This window comes from Vulpes vulpes, chromosome 5 (genome assembly GCF_048418805.1).
Source record: "Vulpes vulpes isolate BD-2025 chromosome 5, VulVul3, whole genome shotgun sequence".
NCBI classification, from domain to species: domain Eukaryota; kingdom Metazoa; phylum Chordata; class Mammalia; order Carnivora; family Canidae; genus Vulpes; species Vulpes vulpes.
In genome coordinates this window covers 25,974,616-25,990,992 of record NC_132784.1, presented here as the reverse complement: position 1 = coordinate 25,990,992, position 16,377 = coordinate 25,974,616, and the positions used below count along the sequence as shown (strand labels likewise).

General features: G+C 39.3%; 2 protein-coding genes across 4 annotated transcripts in view; one reads left to right on the top strand and one right to left on the bottom strand.

Moving 5' to 3' along the window:
• Nucleotides 1-16,377, top strand: part of GTDC1 (glycosyltransferase like domain containing 1) — a 428,467-nt gene that overhangs the window by 398,409 nt on the left and 13,681 nt on the right. The window lies entirely within an intron of this gene.
• On the bottom strand, nt 7,276-8,667 carry LOC112926848 (large ribosomal subunit protein uL4-like). The gene is given in 2 exon segments (XM_072757650.1): nt 7,276-8,290; nt 8,293-8,667. Coding segments are annotated over 2 exon segments (1,266 nt in total). The 5' UTR covers nt 8,633-8,667; the 3' UTR covers nt 7,276-7,364.

Genomic DNA, 16,377 nt, shown 5'->3' with positions numbered 1-16,377 from the left:
CGAGAAACACGGGGAATAAAGGGAAGAAAAATTGGAGAAAGTATAGGGAAAGGAGGTAAGAGAGCAGAACCTAGAAGTGCAATAAAAGAGGCTCATCACAAAACTCAACATTGCTTGAGCGCCATAAGCCGTAATCATTAAAAAGCATCATCATTTCCGAGTAAAACCTAGACTGTTGCTTTCAGATATTAAGCAGCTAAGGGAAACTCTTAAGTGAAATTCGATTGATACTCGTGGATCAGTTTTTCCATTCAAGTCCAACCTTCTTAAGCGAAGCTTGTGCTAGATATCCACATTTTCACTGCGGGAGACAGAGAAAGAGCAATAGAGGCATTCTTTGCTTTTAAGGCATTAACAGTTGAGAAGCAAGCCATGGATACATAAAATAAATGAGACTATGTATAAGCATCATTATATGCTACATACTGGACGCGTGAAAATAAAGACCATTTTATTCAGACATGCTTTGCTTCGAGTACCTTGGCTAGCAGTGAATTTCTAAACGAGTTAAGCAACTCCTTAAATGCACAAATCCTTTGGAGCTCGATGAGTCTAATGAATTGTGGTAGGTAATATAATCAAAATTGTAACTGGCATGTAGGTGCTCATTTCATGTTCCCTTTAGAGCTGACTTAGAACCATGGCGATGATCCACATGAGCACGTAAGTCATTGTATAGTCACGTTATCTTGACAACCCAAATCACTTAATAAAATACACTTTAATAAGTTACCATAGAGCCCCGAAGTTAAGCCATATAACTTAATCAATACCGAGTGGGCATTTCTAGGTATCATATTTAAATTGAGTAAGAGATAAAAAGAAAAGAATTAAGAGTAAGAGAAACGTATGGGAAACTATTTGCTTCTTCCAGTTAACATAAAACATGCCAGAAGCTTTTCCTCATGTTGCTCTCCATGCAGAATTACTGACCCAGGGAGAAGTCAGATGAGGACTACCACTAAACAAACAATAAAAGCAGCAACAACAACAAACCTTGCTTGTTTAGGAGGAAAAACACGAAAAAGTAATAAATTCACCTATTTTAAGAATTAAGAAGAAAAGACATAAAATTTAATACACACAATAAATAATAAATATTCTTCAGTTTCACATGATGGCTAATTAAGGGAAAAAAGCCCATGTGAAAAATTCGGAGGAGAGACGAATAGAACAAGGTAATTAACTCTTTGCTCCTTCAGCCTTAAAGCAGAGAGAGCAGGGTAAGATTTCTTTTAAGTTTGGACCTCGGAGATCACACCGGCCTTTACAAAATAAAATGAAAGGAAGCCGAGTAGCTCTGCAGCTCCAGCTCCCACCTTGCTTTTGGCCCTGCTCTGATGTTGGTGCCCCAACATGGTAGCCCCCTGAGTGATTTGTTCTTTGATGAAATTCCTGCCCAACAGATATCCCCACGGAGAGTCAACAACTGGGTTCTTCCTTGTTCTCTGGGCCCTCCCTTGATGGAATCAGCTCTCTGGTGTCCATCCTACCACACTCGGTTAGTCCTTGGGAGTTGAAGATGCATTTTTTTTTCACCTGTCATCTAATGTCATCTTTGTAACGTCCTCGTGATATAGGGAAACCATAGCTTTAGTCCCAAACTTCAGAAGAAGCAACTCAAAGTCACACCGCTAAGCACACAGCGGCGTTGGGACTCGGCAGGCGTACCACATGGTGACCAGTTTCTTCCTCTCCCTTAGACTGGATTTCATATTCTGTTCTTCATTTGAATTGCGGTTATGACAATAAATTACAATGGCAGTCTTTGTGCTCGGTAGAAAAAACAGGGAAAAGAAGGAGGAGCAGGGGCAGAAGGAAGATGGGAAAGAAGACAAGACAGGAAGAGAAATAAACCAAAACAATCCCCACAGGGTGTCTGTGAAGTAGGGAAGGATACATCTTTAAATTGTTCCCCTTCTGCTTGCAAAGATTACTGGGAAAAGCACTTCCTAAAATTTGTACCATATAAAGGAAAAGCTAATTCCAAAGCTATCACAGTGCTTTGTGCTTTAAAGGATGGAAATCTGAAGTAGATGATTCACTGACAGAGCTCCTTAATGAGTTCTTGGATATGCATGAGTAGGCCACAAGCTTGATTTTGAGCACAACATGGAGAAGTATTTGTAAAAAAAAATTAATAGAAATTTGGAGAAATTTAAAAAAATGAAAAAAAAGAAGAAAAATAGGAAAAAAACAAAAAACAAAAAACAAAGGAAAACCCAAAACACTTGATGGAAAAGAAAATGGTCAAAGGATGGAGGGACATAAGCTATTGCCTTAAAGATAACATAGCCAGCAACAAATCCCCCACAGTGGGATACAGTTGATTATGAATTTTTTTTTGTACTAAAGGAGTATATGACACTCCAGTCTAAGCTTATACTCCAGTGTGTTCTTCATCTGTAACCCCAAGTCTCCACTGAGACTCTGAGACTCAAGATTGCCTTGATTTCGTTCCACATTTGGGGAAAGAAGGCATAGGGAAGGCAGACAGCGGTGACACCGCAGAAGACATGATCTCAAATGAAGGCATAGAATAAGGACAAGAGATGATTAGGGGAAATGAAAGTCATCTGAGAATGAATACTAAGAAACAAGGAAACCCATAATACAGGAGAACTTGGGGGAAAAATGGCTAATTTTTCTGTGGTAGACACTTGACATTTTTAAGCGATTCGGCCTCTACCTAAGCTTCTATTAGAATCTAAAGTTCTATTTAAGGAATATAAATAAGTATTTATTTATTTATTAACAAATCATAATTATTTCTGGATAAATGTAGTCAGGCCTGGGGATTGAATTTTGCCTTGAACAGAGGAACAAAAAGACAACATTGGAATTCTGGTCCATCCTACCTGGAGCAGCTCCACCAGACTATTTCCACCAAAAGAGAGCGGCTGGGTTCTGCTTCTTAACCTCCAGCCAGTGAGGTTCCTCTCAATCCCAAGCTCAAATGTCCAGCCTCCCTTTTATATGGTTCTCTATCCTTTTGGATCCTTTTGTGTCCGGTGCAAAAAAAAACCCAAAGATCTGGGTCAACTGAATGGCTCGGTAAGGAAAAATGATCACTTCAGACAGCTAGAAGCGTAGATGTAGAGTGATTGCATCTTTCACTCTTCCATCCTGATATGTTCCCTTCTCTTTGACTGCGACTGCTCCCCTTATGTTCACAAAAGGGCTACAGCAATCCAGCCATCAGTTTTTTTTTTACCACATCCTTCTTTCCAAACACAGAAGGGACGTTTTCTTCCTTGAGTCTTTTTCTGCAATCAAGGCAAGCTTTTCCCAGAAGCCCCTTAGAATTCCCCCATACACCTCATTGCATCCTGTACGCATACACTGGCATTGGGAATGGGAATGACTACTATCAGTTAGGACCTAACCTTATGGGCAACTTAAGTATCTTTACATATTTCTGATAACTTTCAACCAAGAACTGAAGATGAAATGTGCTACTCTGTTCTGGCTTTAGATGATTTGCTTTTACTTTCAAAGTCCTTTTTTTTTTTTTTCATTGTTTGTTAATGTATGCAAAAGAAAGACTTGGATTTTAGAAATGTAGTTTTTAATCGAGCATTTATTGACCATGAATTTCTCAGTGATAATTTCCCCAAAGTGTTTAATGTCTTGTTTTTATGTTTATTCATACATTCCTTTTTTGTTCACTCAGTAATTCAGTTGGGCAGTGAGTTCTTCTTTGATGATTCAAAACATTGTTATTAGGTACTCAACGTGTATATGGAAGGCGTGGGGCTAGCGAGAAAAAAAGTGTTAAACAGTATTTGTATAACCTCAAACCTAAGGTGTATATATATGTTTTTCATTTTATAATGTTTTTTAAGAAGGAAGCAATGGGATGAAAATGAGGAGTACGTGGACATTCCCAGTCTTTTCTCATCTTGCTAACAGTTTCTTGTGTTGAGGTGCATCCTGCCCTGAGAGTCCTGCTTTGACAGACAAGTTCCTTGGGGCTGTAGGCATGAGAAGAGGGCGGAAAGGGAGAGAGAACAAAAGTTCCAAAGGTTAAATCTGGGAGAGGAGGTTATCTTGACAGGAGACCGGAATTCCAAGACAGATGTAAAGGAGCAGAAGCAGCTGCCATGCATGAACCACTGGATGGGGGAGGCAAAAGGGGATTTTTAAGGATCTCTCTTCCCCTCATCTTCTTCAACAAAACAAATGAAGAACTTGAGTTATCCAGAAATTATTTTTGGGTGCTGCACTATTGTGTGTGTTTTTAGCCATGATGCTGTTCACACAGTTATTATTTTGCAGTTCCCAGGACTCTATTTCTCTAACTGATTGCAAGTGATGAAAATCAACTCATGCTAATCAGGCATAAAATTTGGCTTATGTGTCAAAAAGAAGATGAGGTGCATCCTGCACCTAGAAGATGATCTTGGGCCTTAGGAGAGAATTCTATGCTTAAGCACAGTCCTCTGGGATCTGACTCAGTTCTCTCTCTCTCTCTCTCTCTCTCTCTCGTCATGTGGATTGTTGTTGGTTTTTTTTTTCCCCTTCTAGAAGGCTACCTCAGTGTGGTGGGAAAGATGACTTGTATATTTCACATGCTCCTTACAGCCTCAGAACAGAGAACCTATCATACCTAGCATCCAACTCAGACCCTGGTAGAAAGGACACTTAATCACCCTGCCTGGGTTACTTTCCCCGCACTTGTAGTAGGGAACTTCAGGAAACACAAGACGTAATTTCAGATGACCACACCAGTGTTACATTGGGATGGATCCTTCAGTTTATGTTAACAACAACAACAACAACAACAACAACAACAACAACAACAACTTACCAGCTATTGAGAAGAGGAATGAGTTGCGTGATAGAGTTAACATCGCATCTTTTGTGAAACAAATACTTTCTTGCTTGAGTTATTTATACGACTATCACAATACAGGGTAGATTTCCAACTTAAATTTGGATTTCTAATTGTCTTTTCAAATTTCTTTCAAAGGATTATACTCCAGGTTAACTTTGAAATGAAAGTAATTACACATGCAGGAAAACCTAGAGATAGAGCTATAAGACGGGATAAGTGAAGCTAACACTCATCACTGGAGAAGGATATACTTGCATTTAAATGCCATCTAGAAACTCTCAAGTCCTTCGCAGACCCCCTAAGAAGGACAGGTCTCTACCATGAGATAAGCCTATGTTTCCTTCAGTTATTAAAACATACTCAAAAGAATTGCCTGTCACATACTAGGCAGTACACTTGACATTGGAAACAGATTGTAGAATTTCCAAGCTAGAGAGGTTCATGCATTTGAAGGATTCTCATTTAGGTATCAAGTATCTGTTAAAACATATTTGTTGATTTTTATTGAAAAACAGTTTTTAATTTCCAGGGATAAGAGAGTTAGTTATGGGAGGGGGATGTCTGAGTTTAACTAAATTGAAAGTGCAAATGGGACCCGAGTACTCCTTCTTATGCCTAAGACGTACACAACTGTTAAAGAAGTCAAGACCCACACCTGGGTTATGTACACGACTGGTCACTAGAATGTTGTATGTAACTGCTGGTGACACAAGTGACTCAGAAGATACTTTAGGCTCTGACTGCTCATAATACAGAAGAAAGTGGTATATCTTTGTATAGACAAACTATTTGGATCATCTATTTTAAGTAAACAAAATAAAAATTTATGTACATACTCTTTAATTATGATAGATTGAATTATTTGCTTCCAATTTTTCCTTATCATAGGATTATACATTATATGCCCTTTTCCAAGTGACTTCACAGGGTAGCCTTCTAGAGGAGGCAGCGTGCTCTCCCCAACATGTTGAATTCAGGTTTGGCTGTCACTTGCTTTGAACAATGAAAATGGGTGCAAGTGACAGTATACCTATTTTAAGCTGAGACTCTTACAGGAATTGCATATGCCCTACACATGGACTTCTGTCCCTCACCAGGAGATACCATGGGCTGGGTAACTTGTATTCTAAGCAGAATAAGGAGATACATGAATTAGACCTGAACCCAGCCCTCAGCCTGGAACCCCGAGCTGGGAACCTGAGTTGTACAAGTGAATTACAGCAACTCACAAGCTCATGAAAGAAAAATAAAGGGTTGCTTTTTTTTAAGTCACTGAATTTTGGAGTAGTTTTTTTATGTAGCATTATTATAGCAATAGCTGACTAATAGAGTAATATTTCTTTCCTCTCTAGGAGTGTTTTGAAATTGATGGTGCATCTAACAACTCATAGCATTGTAGGATCAAGGAAATTCACTAATTATACAGTTAATCATTTAATTAGAATTATAGGAAGTGGTACAAAAAGGATGCGAAGAGCACAAAACACAGAGACCTAATCTAATCTGAGAGTCAGGAAATGTTTCTCTGAGGAAGTGACATTGAGGCTGAGCTCTAGCGTTTGGCTAAGCAGAGTTGGGGGCAGGGAGAGAAGCATTCCAAATGAAGGGAACAATCTTTGCAAAGTCCTTAAGGTAAGAAAGAGAAGCTCAGTTCTTAAGAAGTATCTGGAAAGCAGAAGAAACAGGAAAATGCCAAGAGAATGGAGGTTGGTGAGGTTTACTACAGTATTATGGGCTGAACTATGTGTCTCCTAAACTTCATATATTGAAGTCTCACCACCCTGTACCTCGGGATGGGACTGTATTTGCAGATAGGGTGTTTAAATTAAAAAGAAGTTTTGAGGTGGGGCCCTATATCAATCTGGCTGGTGTCTGTATAAGGAGAGAAGACTAAAACACAGACACACACACACAAAAAAAATAAAAAAATAAAACACACACACACACACACGAAGGGAAAATCATGTGAAGACTTGGGAGAAGGCAACCATTTATAACACAAGAGAGGCCCCAAAAGAAATCAACCCTATCAGCACCCAGATCTTGGACTTCTAGCCTTCAAAAACTCCAGAATTGTGAGAAAATGCATTTTTGCTAGCTAAGCCAGCTAGTCTGGCACGTTGTTATGGCAGTCTGTCTTAGTACATTCAGACTGCTAGAACAACAATACCATATACTGGGGGGCTAACAGAAAACAGAAATTTATTCCTTATTGTTCTGGAGGCTGAGAAGTCCCAGATTAAGTGTCTGGTGAGATTCAGTGTCTGGGAAAAGCCCACTTTCTTTTCATAGACTGTCATCTTCTCGCTGTGTTCCTACATTATGGAAGGGGCAGGGGACATCTTTGGAAACTCTTTTATAAGGACACTAAACCAACTCATGAGGGCTCCATCCTCATGACCTAATCACTTCCGGAAGACCTCACTTCCTTTTTTTTTTTTTTTCCTCACTGTCTTTGATCAGGTCTTTATTTAAAATTAGCTGTCCAAAATGATTTGAGTTTTATGGAATAAACAAATATAAGTTTTTAGACAGCGGGCTTCTTCTCTTCTGGGGTAGGTTTCTTTTCTGCAGGTTTCTTGTCAGCTGCTGGTTTCTTGGTAGCTGCAGCCTTTTTTCCTACCACAGGTTTCTTCGGCTTTTTCACACCAACAGTTTTCTTTCCTTTCTTCCCTACCGTGGGCTTCTTGCCTGGAACCCCCTTCTCCTCCGATTTGGCTTCTAAGGCTGCTGCCACCTTATCCATCCAGAGTTTGTGATTCTTGGCCTGGCGAAGAATGGTGTTCCGGGGCATGGTCTTTGCATACGGGTTTAGCTTCAACATGATTCTTAGGTTCTTCAGTGGATTCTTCTTCAGGACTCTACGATGAATCTTCTTGCGTGGTGCTCGGAGGGCTCTTTGGATCTCTGGGCTTTTCAAGATTCTGCTGAGGTCTGTATTAAGCATCTTATGCATGGGAAGGTTGTAGTTACTCTTGAGGGAGGCAGCCTTACGCCAAGTGCCATACAGATCGTCTAACTTGCGGAAAGCACTTTCAGTCCAAATGCAGAAACGTCCCACATGCCCACCAGGAGCAAGTTTCAGAATGTTCAGCTCGCTTACATTAAGTAAAGTAATTCCAGGGATGTTTCTGAAGGCCTTGATGATACCGTTGTCTTCACTGTAGATGATGCAGGGTCCCCTGCGCTGGATACGACGACGGTTTCTGATTTTGCCCTTGCCAGCTCTCATTCACTGAGAGGCATAGACCTTTTTGATACCATTCCAGGCTTTAAGTTTCTTAAGAAGCAAAACCGCCTCCTTGGTCTTCTTGTAGCCTTCAATGTTATCTTCAACCACCAAAGGAAGTTGAGGAACTTCCTCAATACGATGACCTTTAGACATGACCAGTGCTGGTGAGGCTGAGGCAGCCAGAGCAGAGCAGATGGCGCATGGCTTTTGTGTTGTGTTCACCTGCGGTGCCAACGGCGCCAGGTTTTGGTTGGTGCAAACATGTGGCCTCCACGACACATATTTCCAAATGCACCCTGGCCAGAACGGTGAGGCCCACCGCCCCGAACTCTGGGAATTCAAGCCAGGGCTCTGCCAGTACCCCCAGACTCAGCACTGGTTTGATGACCTGCTAATTCACTGACAGCATATGGCTGCCTGTTGTTTTTGCGCAAGTTGGTGTGAACAAAGTTCACGATATCGGGTCGAATGGGAGCCTTAAACACAGCAGGCAAGGTAGCATTTTTGCCGGATGATTCCCCCTTTTCAGAGTACACAGATATCAATGGACGAGCACACGCCATCGCGGGGAGAGGAGAGGGCCACACTCCTCTCAACCCGGCAGCTCCTACAGGAAAAGCAAGACCTCACTTCTGACGCCATCACATTGGGGGTTAGGATTTCAACTATGAATTTTGGGGGGATACAGACATTCAGTTTTTTGTAACAAATTATATACACTACAAGCCTACTTCTAAGTACCATGCCCAGAAGTAGTAGCTGCTTAGTATATATTTGTTGGATGAATTAATGATGGAAATGAGTAAGCCATGTGAAATATGGCATATTAAAGGTTTATTTTTTTTAATCTAAAGAACAATAGAAGGTTATTGATGATTTTAAGCAGGAAAGTAAATTTATCAGATTGGTTTTAGCAAATTTTCTGTGGCTGCAGTATAAATAATGAATTGGAAGGGAGGAGAATTAGGAGGTTGTCACAACAGGCAAGGGAAGGACAGTGGTGGCTTACACTAAAGCAGGGACTGTGGAGATGGAAACAAGTGGATTAAAGACAAATTCAGTAGAAACATTAAGGGAGCTGGTTGTTTGGTTGGACAATGAAGGAGAAGGAGAGGTCAGGATGACTTTCTGGCTTGTGAAATTGAGATGGGAAACCCTGGCAGAGATCCAGATTTTTGAGGAAGCCCACTGGAACTCTTTGTGGCAAATTGAAATGCCTATGGGATGTCAAGAAGAGACTTCCAGTTAGAGGATTATTACAGTGTAGATAGTCTGAAAATTCTCCCACTACAAATACTAAAATTCTAGATACAATAAAATAAACACTCTTCAGTCTGTACTTGCCTTCACAAGACAGTAAGAAACATCACCAGGGACCAAAAGGAAGAGAGAACCAAGAGCCCACGTGGTAATGATATAAACTAACAAGGCAGGTGGTAAATAAGCTGGGGTAGATAAGGTGATGGTTATATCTCAGAAACTTAGGCACTTTCATTTTTATACTCAGAGATATACAGTAAACAAGGCCATGGAAATTCTGAAGGGAGATGAGGGAGGATGTTGAAACTGAAACTTACGTAAATCCCGTTTCTTTTAAGGGCTACTCATTCAGTAAAATGGGAGACAGGAAATAATCTGCAAACTAGCAAAAAGCTAGTTTAGCCTTGGGCGCAAGGTAGAAAATAAGCCTCCCTAGAGAATTTGTAAGCATAGACATGTCATGTGATTTATATGATTGAACACCAATCATCTGAGCTTGGTATTCAAATTGCATGGCTTCGGGGCAGCCCAGGTGGCTCAGGGGTTTAGCACTGCCTTCAGTCCAGGGCATGATCCTGGAGACCCGGAATCGAGTCCCATGTCAGGCTCCCTGCTTGAAGCCTGCTTCTCCCTCTGCCTGTGTCTCTGCCTCTCTCTCTCTCTCTCTCTCTCTCTCTATCTATCTCTCATGAATAAATGAATAAAATCTTAAAGAAAAAAACAAAACTGCATGGCTTCCAAGATTCCATGTTGAGATATCAGTGTAGTCCCAGCAGAAAAGAACTGAGAGCAAATCTAATGCTATAAAACCTTATCCCAGGCCATATGTGATGTCTTCAGCTGAAGCCAATCAAAGATGAGCTCACCATTCAAAATTCCAAAACATACAAGGTAACAATCCACCTTGAGAGATTTAGGAAAGAGAAAAAACAGCAGAATTATACTCCCAGGAATTGCAGAACTATCAGATAATAAGAGATAATAATAATCAGAGAGACTATAACACATATAGCTTTAAAATGTCTAAAGCATTAGAGAAAGAAAAATAAATGCATTAAAAACAAGATACAGATAGATTTGAAAATGAACCAATTAGAAATTCTAGAAATGTAAAATATTGCCCTTGAAGTTAAATATCATCACTGGTTTAAAAAGCATATTAGATACAGTTTACGTGGAATTCATGAACTTGGATATAAATCTAGGTTATAAAAACAATAGATCTGATGTTATACATGTATATATGTATATATAATTTACACACCCACACCCACAAATGTATACACAAAGGGAGGTTCACATGAAAAAGTCCCTTATAATAGAAATTTCATAAGTATTTAGTAGAGGAAATAGGACAAACATCAACCCATTAAAGCAGATCATCTACAAAGGAATGCTAATGAGATTGACAACAGACTTCTCAATTGTAACATAATAGGCAAAGTAAAATAATATCTGCAAAATGTTGAGAGGAAATAGCTGTCAATCAACAATTCTATATTCATATATATTTCATACTCTATACCTATATCATTCAAGAATGAGGTTAAAATTAAATACTTCTTTCCAGATAAATAATGAGAAAGCTTATGACTCACAGAACTTTGCTAAAACAACCAAGTCAGAATGTTCTTCATAGAAACAAATTGATGAGCTAGAGGATATTATGCTAAGCAAAGTAAGTCAATCAGAGAAAGACAGTTATCATATGATCTCACTTATATGTGGAATTTAACAAACAAAACAGAGGATCATAGGGGAAGGGAGGAAAAAAATAAAACAAGACAAAATCAGAGAGGGAGACAAACCATAAGAGACTTTTAATCACAGGAACAAACTGAGGGTCCCTGGAGGGCTTGGAGTTGGAGGGAGGAGGTAACTAACTGGACATTAAGGAGGACATGTGATGTAATGAGCACTGAGTATTTTTTTTTAATACCTATTTATTTATACATGAGAAACACACACACAGAGAGAGAGAGAGAGAGAGAGAGAGAGGGGGGCAGAGACATAGGCAGATGGAGCAGCAGGCTCCTCATAGGGAGCCCAGTGTGGGACTTGATCCTGGGACTTTAGGATCACACCCTGAGCCGAAGGCAGACGCCCAACCCGTGAGCCACCCAGAGCACTGAGTATTATAAGATTGATGAATCACTGACCTCTACCTCTGAAACCAATAATACATTATATGTTAACTATTAAATTTAAATAAAATTTTAAAAAGTGAAATACAAAAAAGAAAAAAGTTGAACCCAGACAAGAATTAGTTGTAAGAAGCAATACTGACCAAATAAAGTGATGAATACATAATAAGTCTAAATAAGCATTTTCTGGATAAAATGAAAGTATCCATTTGGGGCATAAAAGAAGATGAAAATATCACTTTATAGTAGTTCTGTGGGAAGAAGGGCTACACTGGCTAATTCAACTATGTGAGTAAAGTTTTATTTCCTAAGTTAGTGGACAAAGGTTATGATTCTATAACTTCATTTCTTTTTATGTATATGAATGTGTCATAAGAAATTTAAAAATCAATAAACTATCTTTCTTTTAAAGCAGAGTGGATATGAAAGTCTGAAAAACAGCAATAAGACAAGTAGAGAATAAGCAGATTTTAAGTGTCATTACATTTTTGTATTAGTTAAAAAGAGGGTAAACATATTCATTAACCTTGGGCCCTGCAAAGTTACAGTAAAAGAATGGAAGTAAAATACATGATTTCCAAATAAGAAGAAATTTTATTTTATTTTTAAAAATATTTTATTTATTTATTCATGAGAGACACAGAGAGAGAGAGAGAGAGAGAGAGAGGCAGAGACACAGGCAGAGGGAGAAGCAGGCTCCATGCAGGGAGCCTGACATGGGACTCGATCCCAGGACTCCAGGATCACGCCCTGGGCTGAAGGCAGAGCTAAACCACTGAGCCACCCGGGATGCCCAAGAAATTTTAAAAGATACAAACTCAATTGACCCAAAAAAGAGCAAGAAAGAAGGAGAACAGAATGATAGTAAAAATAATTAATAAATAAAATCACAAAATATAATGGAAATAAATCCAAATATAGAAGACATCACAATATATACAAACAACCTAAAGTTGCTTAGCTACAACAGATAATAAAAGATTGAGTTTGAATTGTAAACATTTAGATAAATAATTTCTACTGAAAATGCATCCAAACCATAAGAAGTTTGAAGTGAACTTTTATGAAAAGAAACACAAGACAAATACCAATTAAAGAAAACAAACAAACAAACAAAAAACAGGGATGCCTGGGTGGCTCAGTCCATTAAGTACCTGCCTTCAACTCAGGTCATAATTCCAGGGTCCTAAGATCAAGCCCTGCATGGGGGTCCCTGCTCCAGGGGGAGCCTGCTTCTCCCTCTCCCTCTGCCTGCTGCTCCTCCTGCCTGTGCGCTCCTCTCTCTCTCTCTCTCTCTCTCTCTCTCTCTCTCTCTCATTGTCAAATAAATAAAATCTTTAAAAACAATAACAAACACAAAAATTGGTGCTGCTGTATTAATATCAGAAAAACACTTTAAGGCAAAAACCATTACTGAAACATTGTTACAAGTAATTGTGGCCAGCTCATGATGATAAAATAAGTCACTTGAATGATATAGCACTTCTGAGCTTATAATCAACCAATAGCATACATTCAAAATACATGAAGTAAAAACTGATTAAATTTTAGGGGAAAAAAGACAAATGTGCAATTACTGTGGAAATAGTTTTAATGCTCTTACCTCAGTAATTGGTAAATCAAGCAGACAAAAATCTTAGTAAGGATATAGAAAGTCTGGACAAATTATGCTATAATTGATAACTATTGAATCTTGAAACCAAAAGTTTGAGAATATTAAATTTTTTGAGGCAAATTGGAATATTTGCTGAATTGATCACTGAGTCTGAAATAAATCTCAACAAGTACAAGAACTGACCTAAACAAGATTAATTTAGAAATTAGAAAATAGAGTTGAGTACAATGCCATTAAATTAGAACTCAACAACAAAAATCCCAATACATTTGAAAATGCAAAATACACATAAACTAATTTATGCCTTGAAGAACCAAAGGATAATACAAATATTACATGGCAAATATTGAGTGATACTTCTTCCCCTTTTGAATAATTCAGTCTTAATTCTATTAGGGGAGACAGAGTAGGGAGTTGGGGCTGCAGTGGCTCAGAGGAGGAGATCAGAGCCCAAGACAGATGAGGAGAACATCCACTCGGGGATCACAGGCACTCTAGCACGAGGAATCAGCCTGAACTAGATAAGAAAGTGTCCACAGAGGAGAGTCAGAGCCCGGGCGGGAATAGGAGGGCATCTATGTGGGGAAGGGGGGAGCAGTGGGAATGGGGATTAGTTGCATGAAGTGAGGCTGATCACGTAAGTGAATATCTGAGGAAGTGTGGAAGCTAGGCTTCTCACTAACAGAGAAGGTAGTTATATATATGGAAAGCGAAAAAACTGGAGTAAACATGTGATATTGGAAGTGTCAGCATGAACCCGTGGCTGATATGTATAGATAGAAATAAATTTGGTTGTAAATATGTGGTCTAGGTGTACATAAACTTTCTGGTTCTGTCTTCTGATAGGGCCTGGAAACAGCAACATGCTGATAACAATGAGCACATATAGCACATGGATCTTGGCTTCTAAATACCATTGGCCCGTTAAAGGAAATCAGACTTCCTAGAGAAATGGCTGATGCTGGGGCTGGAGAGAGGAAAAGTATAAGAAGAGCCTGAAACTTGGGTCAGACACTAATGAAGTGTTTTAAAAAAAATGATGGGGACATATGAGAAGGCCCTAGAAGCCAGCTTAAAGGGCCTTACATCAGTTGTAATTCTAGTATTAAAATTAATATTAAGAGTAATATGATAACAGCTTATAGAATTTACAATATTAAGTAAAACAGGAAACCATGAGACCATATCAGCATTAATAAATAAATTTTAGTTTTATGAAGAATGGGACATGCATATAATTTCAAAGTACCTCACCACAAAAGAGGGTGGGGAGTAAGTTATAATGGAAAAGCCTAGAAGACATCACCTTTATGTTGGTCAAAAGAGGTCAAAGAAACTCAGTTATTGAAATTATGCATGAACTGGTGTGATGCATTGAGAGGAACTCAATATCACTTCTATGACACTGTGACCTGAATCTAATCATGAAACGTCAGACAAACTTAAACCAAGGGAAATTCTACAAAATAACTAACCACATCTTCAAAAGCATGAAAATCATAAAAATCCAGGACAGACTGGATTCACAAGCCAATGATTTGGGAAAAATAAATGAAAAGCCAGTGTTTCACCTCATATTAAATGAATACCCCAAAGATAAGCTGAAGGAGGAAAGAAAGGAGAAAACTGGGATGCCTGGGTGGTTCAGCGGTTGAGCACCTGCCTTTGGCCCAGGGTGTGATCCTGGAGTCCCAGGATCAAGTCCCACATCGGGCTCCCGGCATAGAGCCTGCTTCTCCCTCTGCCTGTGCCTCTGCCTCTCTCTGTGTGTCTCTCATGAATAAATGGATAAAATCTTTAAAAAAAAAAGAGAGAAGAAAAGAAAAAAAGAAAAAGAAAAAGAAAAAGGAAAGGAGAAAATTGTCAGAAGGGAAACACAGAGTTTAAATATTGGTGATGCTTCTGTGAATGGGGCTTTGGCCATCCTCTCACACCTAAGCTGGGAGAAATGATGTCCATGGTTCAAGGAATCTGGGAGCAGAGAGCTATCTGATCTTGTATCTTGGGGGAACCCAAAAAGGCCTCCAGCCTTACAAATTCCCTGGTGTCCACCATAACACAGGAGCAGTAGAAGATAATGGCTGTGTGGGAGTTCAGGTAACCAGTCAGAGACAGCCTCTATGCTCCAGACATCCCAGTGTGTCTCTGAAAAAGTCACATGATTTCCTCAGGCCTACAAGGCAGGGTGTTTAGCCTAAGAGGTCTGGTTTAGGGTAGAGTTGCACAAGTGAATAGGGTGGTGACATCTTGGAGACTTGCACGGATTCACACTAGAGAACCAGGATTGTTAACATATCTCTCAGTGAATGTCATCATGAACAGATGACTCTCATCTGAACACTCTGTTTCTTTGTAAACTATTCTTTTTTCTAAAGATTTTATTTATTTATTCATGAGAGACACATAGAGAGAGGCAGAGAATTAGGCAGAGGGAGAAACATGCTCCCCATGGGGATCCCAAAGCAGGACCACAACCCGAGCCAAAAGCAGACGCTCAACCACTGAACCACCCAGGTGCCCTCTTTGTAAACTATTCTGAACATAGTCCCCAAAATATCTCAAGACTCTTTTATAGGATATCAGGTAGGTGGACGGATGGATGCACGGATGCATGGGCAGGTGGGTAGATGGATAGATAATAAAAGGGCTAAATAAATAAATAAAGAATAAATTATTAAAAGGCAGTCCCTAAATTCATCACCTCCAAGCCACTGTGTTACCAGACTGCACGCCATGAAGAATGCCACTAAAAGAATAGCTAAATCACCCTCATTCACTCATGCCCATCCTCACTCTTCTCTCTAAGATCAGCAGTAACTGAGAGTGGGAGAAGAACAGACTCTTAATCATTTTCATCTGAAGCCAAAATAGCCTAAGGTCAGTAGAGAAATCAAGTGGCTTTGCAAAACAGCACAATAGAAAAAATTATCATCGGGAGTTACAGACACTGAAAAGTATTTAAAAAAAAAAGACATTTTTTTTCCAAGTTTCATGTTTAGTGAATAAAAATAAATAAATAAAGGGCATGTGGATTATTTTCACCTTGTTTGGAATCTTTGCTTTTTCTCTTGGCCCTGCTACATTTTTATTTGTACATTTAGGGAGATCTTAGCAGGAGCAAATTTGTTATTCTAAGGCAGTCTACAGATGTACACTCACACAGCATAACCACATCACAATTTTATGCAGGATTTTTTTTCTTCTGTCTCAGATTTGGCAGTTCTTAAAGGAAAATGTGGAAGCAGTGGCGTGTCACAACCGCTATTAGAGAAGTCCAAGGGAAAGGAGT